At 37.4% G+C, this 10,837-nt stretch overlaps 1 protein-coding gene across 1 annotated transcript in view; it reads left to right on the plus strand.

The window, feature by feature from the left end:
• Positions 1 to 10,837, plus strand: part of ADAM2 (ADAM metallopeptidase domain 2) — a 114,826-nt gene that overhangs the window by 54,999 nt on the left and 48,990 nt on the right. Inside the window, exon 10 of the mRNA XM_045286860.1 lies at positions 7,594 to 7,730. Within this exon, the coding sequence (XP_045142795.1) occupies positions 7,594 to 7,730 (137 nt within the window). The remainder of the gene's footprint in view (positions 1 to 7,593; positions 7,731 to 10,837) is intronic.

Consider the following 10,837-nt stretch of genomic DNA (forward strand, 5'->3'; position numbering starts at 1 on the left):
GAGACAGTGTGGGAATTGCACCCTATCTGATCCTGCCACACTGAGGCAAAGCACTGGGGGAGTGCAGCAGAACAGTAAGGGAATGGAATGGCAAGGTCTCCAGGGAATGCTCAATTATGAAGAGCAATTTCAGAGTCTTTTCTGATGTCCTCTTTGATCTTTGCTCTCTTTCTTGTCTTTTTATTGACCTTTTCCTTTTTTCACAAATGATGCTCTAGATATACTCCCGAAGCCCATCAGCTCTTCTGTCATTAGGGTTCTGTGCAGCACATCTTTTCTTGTTAGGTTCTCACAATTCAGGCGGGAGAGATTCAAGGTTGTATTTTGGTTCTTGTGGATTTTTTTTTTCCCCTTTGGCTTCAACCTGAACTTACATATGAGCAATTAATTGGTGGTCTGTTGCCCAGTCAGTTCCTGCCTGATTTTAGCTGCTGATATTGAGCTTCTCCATTTTTTCCCCACAGATGTAGTAAATTTGATCATCTTTCAGCATGCCATAATATGGTAGCTTGGTTGCTATGATGCTGAATATTTTGTCACTGGTTTTTCAAATGCCGTCAGGTTCACTCAAAGTGAACAGGTTTGAGCTGAACTCCCAGAATAAGAACAGACTATAAAGAAATAAAAGTGTTTAGAAGGCACAATTCAAAAGCAACATTTTAAAAATCCAAATATGTTGTTAGTTCTTTTTAGTTAACCCACAGTTCCTGGCAACTCCTTATAATAAAAGTAGAAACACTCCATACGGATTTTCATTTCGGAAGCCACCCAGACCTTTCTTCTTATTGACCAGACCTTTCTCCTTCTGGGGAGAAAGACAAGGTTTTCTCCTCCCTTACAGAGCTACATTCTGGGAAACTCACTAGGGCAGCCCCACTACATCCTATATGGTTGCTCTGAGTTGGAATTAGCTCATTGCCAATGAATTTGAGTTTCACCTTCACAAGTGCTTGGTCAGTTTTAACTGGCAACTTTTAGGTTAGTATCTATTTTCAAACCACTTGAACCATCTGGGTTTCTTTCAAATATAAAACGTTCAGTAAAAATACTCTCAATCATATAAGGCAGTGATTCTCAACCTTCCACATGCCGCAACCCTTTCATACAGTTCATGTTGTGGTGGCCACCCCAACCATAAAATTATTTTCGTTGTTGCTTCCTAACTGTAATTTTCCTACTGTTATGAATCGGGTGACCTGTGAAAGGGTTGTTTGACCCCGAAAGGGATCGCAACCCACAGGTTGAGAACTGCTGATAAAAGGTCTCAAAGCATTCGCCAAGGAAAGACTAACTTTGAAAGCATATTTGTGTAATTGACTTAAATCCATGAGTAGCTATGAGTTATAAAAATAATAAAATAATATGTATTAAATTTATTATTGCCTTAAAGTCACATGACTTGAGTGGATGTTGGTAGATATGAATATATTTTTGTAAACCAAAATTCAAATTTTATGGTGGTGCACTGAGAGGTGATAGAAAGAATGATACAACATGAAGCCACGTTATGACTTGCGTTCTTAAAGAGGTCAGATAATAAGTGTTGTTTTTTTTTAATGTAGATGTGTGAAATGAAAATGTATATTAGGTACAAGTAATAAGAACAAAACTACACTGTGTAGTAATTAATACAATGGAAGAAACGTAAATAGAGTCAAATTTTAAAAACTGTTATTTAGATGCGGTGAATAGAAAATAAACTAAGATGTTTATATCTATCCTAATGTAACAGAAAAATATGTAAATGCAAATAGGTTAAACTCACCAAAAAAGAAGTTCTCTGATTTAAAATAGAAAATGTTTCAAACATGAGCTTTTATGTAGAAGGACAAAGTTGAACTTAAATTTAAAAATTCTCATTTCAATCCAATAAGAATCAAGGAACTATGAAAAACTCAAATTTATAGGAAAAAGGCATGAAAAGTTAAAATATGGATGCAAAGCACATGAGATTCTCTCTAAGATAAGAAAAAATATCTATCACAAATAGATAAAAACACCCATCATTAATATCTTAAACATATGGAAAGCTTCATAAAATTATCTTCAAGCAAAATTATATAATAATAATAATTATTATTACTTTTATACATAAATAATAGCATAAGGCCCTGCTCAGAAATGCAGGTATGATACAGAAGAGCAGAGTATAAGATTGTTTCTAGTTTAAAATAGATCCAATGACTATATCTTACTGTATTTCCTCCAAAAACATATGTTAAAACTGTAGAAATGATTTTCTAAAGACACAAGTTGACAAGGACAGAGGTAAAGTGTGGGCAGTAGCTATAAAATATTGGCCTGGGAAAACTGTATACTAATTTACTTCACAGGTTTCCCTGAAATCTCTAGGTATATACCATTCAGAGGTAACTAAAAAATTGGAAAAGAGATGGGAGTATAGCTAATTAGGACAACATTTTATCAATGGCTCCAGAAGTAATTGATGCTTAGATATTATTCTACACTTTATCCTGTAAAAGGGGCAGAAAATTTGTTCCTAAGTTGGCAGATGCATGCAATAAAGATTATCCTCAGCTTTTGTTTTATAAACTAGGTTGTTGGTTGAGGAACAATAGAACATTTGAAATTTAACTAGATACATATGAAATGCTGCTTACTGAGATTCTAACTTATCTTACACATATTACTCCAGAAATTCTAGCAACAAAATCTTTACTATCAATAGGGAGTCAAAAGACAGAATATGAGGGAGGAATATGGCAGTAAGATAAATTAAAGCTACTGGCTTTGAGGGTTTTCTGCATTAAATTTCTCCCACAACACACATACTGAAAGGCAAAAGCTGGGAGATAGTTCGGTAAGCAGCCTGATGTTACTGAGGAATGCTGGTGTCATAAGAATTCATGTACTAGCTGCTAACCAAAAGACTTTTTCCCACTGTAGGAGAAATAGATATGATAATTTGCTTCTGTTAAGATGTACAGCTTTGCAAACCCTACAAGGCAGGGCTATTTTATGATAGGGTTGCTATTAGTTGGAATTAACTCAATTACAATGGATTTTAATGTTATTGTTTGTTTTTTCTGGATAATTATAAGCAGAATTACCAGATATCTGAGAGAAATGTCTAAGGGAAAGTTAAAAACGAATAGTTATAAATAAGAGCCTGGGAAATCTTGTAAGAAAAAAAGAAACAAAACCCATGCATATAGAGTAAAAATGCCATGACTGTGTTAGACTGGTTTGACTAGAGAGACAAATTCATAGACACTCATGTATATAAGAGTAATTGAAAATTAAGAAAATATCCCAGGCCAGGCCAGATCAAGCCCATAAGTCTGATATTAGCCTATAAGTCTGATATCAATCTATACATTCCTTCCTCAGAATCATACAAAACATACAGTGACACCGAATGCAGGAAGATCACAGGCCAGGGGGTGGAAAGTATTGTGGATCCAGTGGCTGTGGAAACATCTCAGTGCTGACAGGGGTCTACACGTGGCTCCTCCAGCTCTAGTGCTCAGACTCCATCAGCTTGACTCCATGTGTCTTGTCAGCAGGAAGATGAGCAGAGAGTGTGTGTCGCACCTCCAGGGAAGAAGATAGGAGTTCCCAGAATCTTCAGAAGGCCAGGCCCACAAAGAGGCCTCATTGACAATGACCTGATTGACAGGCTAGACTCCATCCCTTCACAAGTTGACAGGAGATTATGCAACTGCCACAATGGCATTTTAAATAATACCTTCAGAGAGGTGAAGAAGTACTGTGTCCATGAGTAAAGAAAATATGCAATGAGTAGCATCAGTTAATGTGGCAGAGTAGTTAGTTACAAGTATAGATCCTTGCATTAGAAAAAAAGAAAAATTGATCAAATTTTTGAGAGAAACCTGGAAAATTGCCAAAAGTGTATAGCCATCAAACAAATGCTTGATAGAGAATGACTCAAGTTGATAGTAGGAAGAAAGACATGTGGCATTTTTACCTACCCTGGATCCATCAGGTTAGCAACACTCGAAGAAAGGAGCTCATACGATCTTTGTGGAACCTTGTTCCCTCATTCCAGAAGGACGAAAGAAGACCTTTTCACAAATATTTGTCCATGCCCACCCCGCCCCCTTACCTCTGGATTAATTTAGGGAAGAAAAATGGTGGGCATAGTTTAAAAGTACCATAAGGTGAATGAAAAACTTAAAACCAGACAGGACAAAGATGATGGGGGACGCATATAACAGCGTGTCGGAGCACAGTACGAAAGGCTGGGAATGCTTCTTTGGAAACCAGGGCGCCTATCAATGGTAAGGATTTAGAACGCCACAAATATGCCAAGGATGGGACGCGTGTTCTGAAAAGGTTTGGAATACCCCTAAGCTTTCACCACTGGCTGGTCTCTAAATTCAATGGCAGCAGGAAGGATAGTCAATGACAGCTGTGTCAAAATCTCAGATTAACGTTGAAGGAGTGCCCTAGCAAAGACATAATCTGCAAAGTCTGAGAGATTTGGTTACTCTCTTGAAATTCGAGTGATTTTTTTACCCCCAATCTTTTATTTTCTTCCTTTCTGTGTCTTCTGAAGCCCCATAAGACTCTGTCAAAATAGTAGCCAAACACAAGCAAATGGAATAGAAATTGCACTGATATCCATGACAAGGGATGCAGTTTTAGCAAACGTAGTCTAGAAAAATCACTAAGTAAATGGATCAATGCATAAAAATCCCAATGAATGCCAGTGTGATAAACCGAAATATATCTAGACCCAAACACACTTTCACACTTGAAAGCTAAAACAAAGCATCTTGAAAACAGGAAAGGAGAAGCAATTTATCACACAAGCAAACTAATTGATATAAATATAAAATGGATGCATTAAAAGCTTTAAGAATTTTATGTTCCACGTGATAAATTTAAAGGTGTGGCAACAACCTTCAAAAATAAAATGAAATGAATAATAATCCCAAAAAGATGGTAATGGGAATAAATGAAAATATTTTCACTTCAACTGCTAAATTATCGGAATAAATCAGCCAAATACTCCTTAAGGCATAATGCAATATGAATAATAAATAATTTATTTAAAATGATACAGTTTTACTCATTTATAGTAATCCTAAGCCAATATGCACCTAACCACAAAATAATATATCTGTATGTATATATGTATATATATAAAGCAATAACTGAAAGCAGTAAATATATGTGGATATTATTGAATTTCATTGACAAAAATGTACATAATTGGAGAAATACTAACAAGATCTATTTATAAGGCATATGTAGAATCTGTTTCTAAAAAGAGAACTATAGATGCTCATTGAAAGCAAGATAATCTAAAGAAGTATACTAATATTAATATCCTCCTACTCAAACTGCTATTTAAATATAGTAGACTCCATTTTCTGCTAGAGTGATCTGCCTACTCAATTTCCATCAGTATTTCCCTCCCCTTGTTTCAGTTGTGTAGTATCGCTCAAAGAACTAACAGCATACAGTACATTTGAATGTGATAATTTGATAAATATATCATTGGTTAATGGATGCAAGGGATGCTGACTGCGTGCTGTAATGGTACAAAAAAGAAAGTTTCGATTTGATGGCCACTCCAGACTCACAGGAGAGGCTAGAGAGTCCTGTATTGATGGTCCCACAAAGAAGCTGGGAATTTAATTTAATTTAATTCTCCAATCCATATCTCCCTGAGGTTATGGTAATATAGAAACTTACTCTCACTTTTCCACTACCATCTCCTTATTGGATTGAATCAAAGCAAGCCAGAGAGTATACAAACTCAGGTTTTATATAACCTAGATAGCTTGTCAGCTCTAATTGTTGTTAACTGTCGTCCAATTGGTTCTGACTCATAGTGACCCCTTCTTCAGTAGAACTAAACACTGCCCAAACCCATTCCATCATCACACTCGTTGTCCATCTTGTTGAAGGTCTTCTTTTTCACTGCCCTTCCAATTTGCCAAGCATGTTGTCCTTTTCCCGGGACTGGTCTTTCCTGATTGCATGCCCAAAGATGAAGTCTCAACATCCTAAGGCATATTCTAACTATGCAACTTCCGAGGTAGATTTGTTTGTTCTTGTGAAAGTTCATGGTACTTCTAATACTCTTTCTAAACAGCATAATTCAAAGACAACAATTCTCTTTCAGTCTTAATTATTCAATGTCCCACTTGCACATACATTGGGTCAGGCACATCTTAGACCTCACAGAGTTATCCAATGCAATGGGTCCTTTGATTTCATGACTACTGCCTCCATGACTGTAGGCTCACGCAAAATGTACCATTGGTCCAGTTGTGAGGATTTTTGTTTACATTGAATTTTAATTCATACTATAGGCTGCAGTCTTTGAGCTTCATCAGCAAGTGTTTCAGGTCCTTAACTGTCAATAAACAAGGTTGTGTTATCTGCATATTGCAAGTTGTTAATAAGCCTACTTCTAATCCTGATGCAGCATTCATTTCTATATTGAATTATTTGCTCAGCCTGCAGATTGAATAAGTATGGTGGAGGATAAAACCCTGAAACATAGCTCTCATGATTTTAAACCGTACAGTATTCCATTTTTCTGCTAAAAGGCTGTCACTTGATTCATGTACAGGTTCCGCATGAGAACAATTGACATGATCTGGAATTCGCTTTCTGCACAATGGTATCCATAGTTTGTTGTGATCCACATAGTCTAATGCTTTTGAATAGTCAATAAAACACGCAAACATCATTATGTATTCTCTGCTTTCATCTAAGATCCATCTGATATTAGAAGAATATTCTTCATTCTATGCCCTCTTCTGAATCTTGTTTGAATTTCTGGAAGTTCCCTGTCAATATCAATATACTGCTGCAAGTGTTGTTGAATGATCTTCAGCAAAATTTTACTTGCATGTGATTTTAATATTCGTATCATTCAATAATTTCTGCATTATGTAGAATTACTTTCCTTTGTAATGGAAACTATCTGTGTCTCTTCCAGTCAGTTGGCCAGGTAGCTTCTCAGCATAAGTGAGTAGGTGCTACTGACTGGATTTCCTAGTATATGTAAAGATAGTATCTTATCAAAGATAGCATTCCAATTTAAAGTTGATCTTGAGATATTTTTGTCATGATAATTCAACATCATCCCTCTAGTTTCATTCTACTTTTCAAGGGGTCACCATGAGTTGAATGGACTGAATGGCGCCTCACAACAACAGTATACATCTAACCATCTGCACTGGTTATTTTTTTTCCTTCCTCTAATATAAAATAATCATCCTTTTAGATCAGTGGTTCTCAACCTTCCTAATGCCACGACCCTTTAATGCAGTTCCTCATATTGTGGTGACACCTCCCCCCCCAACCATAAAATTATTTTCGCTGCTATTTCATCACTGTCATTTTGCTACTGTTATGAATCAGACGACTTCTGTGAAAGGGTTGTTCAACCTCCAAATGGGTCACAACCAACAGGTTGAGAACCGCTGTTTTAGATTTTAGTACATTTCCAGATTTTATTTCTTAAAATAGATTATTGTATTAGATTCCTCTATTGCATTCTATTAATGAATTTTTAAGACCACCATGTTCTGCTCCAGGTAAATAAATTGCTGTCCATGTGTACTAGTGTATGCGCTTCCTTTTCAGCACCCCAAAACCATAAGTCTGGAGTCGCTGGCGGTGGTTATGGTTCAACTCCTGAGCCTGAGTATGGGGGTACCTTATGATGACAGGAGCAAGTGCCAGTGCCCAGGAGCTGTCTGCATCATGAGTCCAGAAGCAATGTAAGATGCTTGACTTTTCTATTCCTTAGAAGTGCAATTTTTCAAGATAACTTTTCTTCATGTCATTTAAAATGGCCTAATTGTTATGGCCTAATGGCCTAAAATGTTTAATAAAGACAGAATAGAAGCTGTCACCAGTGACTCCTGGATCAAAATATATGTTCCAGTGCTCATGTCTACCTCAGTATCTGTTGCCATCAAGTCACACTTGCGTTCTAATGCGTAATCAAGCTGTACCTTTAAACCATGCTACTTACATAGTATTGAAAATTAATGCATGTTTTGATAGGCCACGCCAAATATGTACTTATGATTAATATGCAAGAATGATTTATTGGCAGAGGTGTATCTACATAAATTATTTTTATTCTGGTCTCATTCACCCTGAAATCTTGGCATCTCTTGATTTCAGATACATGGTAATTTCTGTATCCCATGTCACTTAGCAGAGAAGATCTTTTTTAGTGTCCTTATTGTGCTTCAAAAATCTAATCATGTTATTTGAGCTATTATTCATCATTGCTCTTAACATATGCTCTCAGATTTTACAGAAGTAGGACTGAAAGAAGGGGTTTAGGGAAAACATTATGTAAGTCCAGTATTAGAGACAGTCTGTGAATAAGTACTTTGGCTGTTTACTTTTTGGCTGGCCAGTTCTGGGGCTCCTGCTGTTCTTCCAGATGTCCCATTTCCTACATCCATCAGGAGTCCATACACTGCCTCTCTCCCTATTTTCTCACTCCTGTTTGCACAGTCATTTCCTAAGAATACTTGCAATACGTTCCTTATTTATTTATTTACGTAATCTTTCTTTTACAAAACCATTTTATTGAGAGCTAATACAGATATTACATCATCCCATAGTTCAGTCACATCAAGCAGCATCATACAATTTCAAAACATTTTCTTCCTTTCTGAGCTCCTTGATATCAGCTAGCTTTTACTGTTCCCCTCCTCTCCTGTACCCCTCCCCACCCAGGAACTCTTATTCTACTTATTGTCTCTGTAGGTTCATCAATACTGGGTTTCATATACCCCAGAACAGAAAAAGATAGGACAAAAATTCAAAAGGGCTACCCACAATAACAAAATACGACAGAGGCAAACCCCAATATGAAAACAACAACCCAAACACAGACAATGTTGACAACCAGATCGATCCCAATGTGTATCAGAGGACTGATCAAGTGACAAGCTTTTAATCATTCAAGTTTCTTATTTCAACTTGCAACTTGAAAAAAAATTATTCTTAAATAGAGTTACCCCAAAAGAGGTTATAGATAAAAAAATCTTTGGGAAACTATTGTGGAATTGAATCAAATTATCGGATGAGAACAGAGAAGGCCTTGGGAGGAGATGATATAAAATGAGTCCCGGTATAATGTACTGTTCTTAAATGCTTTAGACTACTAAGATGTAGTGAAACTAAAAATATTCTTGTCAGATTAAATTAAAATTAGGGAATCTCTGGCACATTTGAATAAGAGATTCTCGACAGACACCTTGTATCTGTTGCAACTTCCACTGGGCGATTGGGACCTTGTTGAGTTGAGCACCTGCCCATGGCATCATGACTCTGTTTCTGAAACATAATAGCTTTGTTACGATTTGTGTATTTTCACAACGAATGAGATGAAGAATACGTGGTGACGTTATATCCGTCTCTTGTTAGGTCTCATTTTGTTTTCCCCAAATGGCTCTCTGGATTTTTTTTTCCATTTGTTTTTGAAAGTTTCATTAACATAAGTCATGGTGATTTTTATTTTTCAGTCTATCCCCTTTGGAGTCTATTAAGTTTCTTGAATAGGCATCTTCTCATAGTTCATAGTATTTGGAGAAGGGCACGGAGGCCACGTCTGACCTCTTCTGGCTAGAACAGAGCAAAAGAAAACCCAACTGCACATCTACCCAAAGGAATCCTCAACTGGGATTTCTTCACAAGGGCAATGCAGCACTCACAGACTACACTCACGGTCATAGAGGTTTACCTTGGAAGCTAACCAGGTAACACCAGTGAAGGCCACCGCGTAGTAAGGATATGGTCATTTGGTTTGCAGCTCTTCTCTCAGCCATACTGGCATGCAGAGCCCTTGACCTCTCAACTGGGAAGGGGTGGGGTTCCTCCCTAGCATTTGCCCTGCTTAGGCAAGTATTACAAAGTTCCTTAGCATTAACAAATGCTGAAAGGGAACCCCATTTGAAAGAAGTTTTTGCCCAAAGGCACTCAGTTTTATTCATTCCTTGGGCTGGGAAGCCCATGACTGGCTCTGTCTCATGGTCTCAGTATGGCTCTTTATTCTGTCTCATAAGTCCCCAGGCTGCAGCTTCTGGTACCTCTATTGCCTTTACCACTTCAGGTAGCTATCGAGTATATACTGCTGGTGGCTCTTCATTCTTGAGATTCTCCGTTCCTGTTTCTGAGATGCTATTTTATACCTGATGGAATAGCAAAATGGACCAATCCCCAAATTAGAGTCCTTTAAACCTTATTTACATGCTCCCACCCAATCGCTGGATGAAACGTACATAGACTATGGATAGAAGAACCCTAGGAAATATTTTACGTCATCATATATTAGAAAAGTACTATTTATATTTCCTAATAGAGTGGTGGAAATTTTTTGTTGTTGTTTTGACTCATAACGACCCATTTACAACAATGGAAGTAGTGTCAGGTCTTGTGACATCTTGACCATCGTTCTTATGTGTGACCCTGTGGCTGCATCTGGCGAACGTTTCCCTATGGTTTGGTGTCACTCCACTCCACTAAGCGTAATGTCCTTCTCATGGCTCCAACCCATTGAGACCTTATGCGCAACAGCACAAAACATGGCCCGGTCCTGGGTCATCCTACAATTGTCCCTCTGCTTGAGCCTCAGTGATTTGACAGAAAGTTTTGATAGATGTAAGGTTTATGAGAAATACCAGATTGCATCAAGATTCTTCTCCAGGATAATCAGACAAACCTACGTCAAACCTATTGCCATCATGTTGAATCTGACTTTCTCCGGAGTGAGGGCTTCATTTGTGGTTCACAGTCTAACACTTAATTCGATTTGCCCCTGGGGCGACTGGGGCAACTAGAGCCGTCAAAATACCCTAAATTC

Source organism: Echinops telfairi, unplaced genomic scaffold, assembly GCF_000313985.2.
Source record: "Echinops telfairi isolate 266 unplaced genomic scaffold, ASM31398v2 ScPeMD7_9;HRSCAF=40, whole genome shotgun sequence".
In the NCBI taxonomy this organism is placed as follows: domain Eukaryota; kingdom Metazoa; phylum Chordata; class Mammalia; order Afrosoricida; family Tenrecidae; genus Echinops; species Echinops telfairi.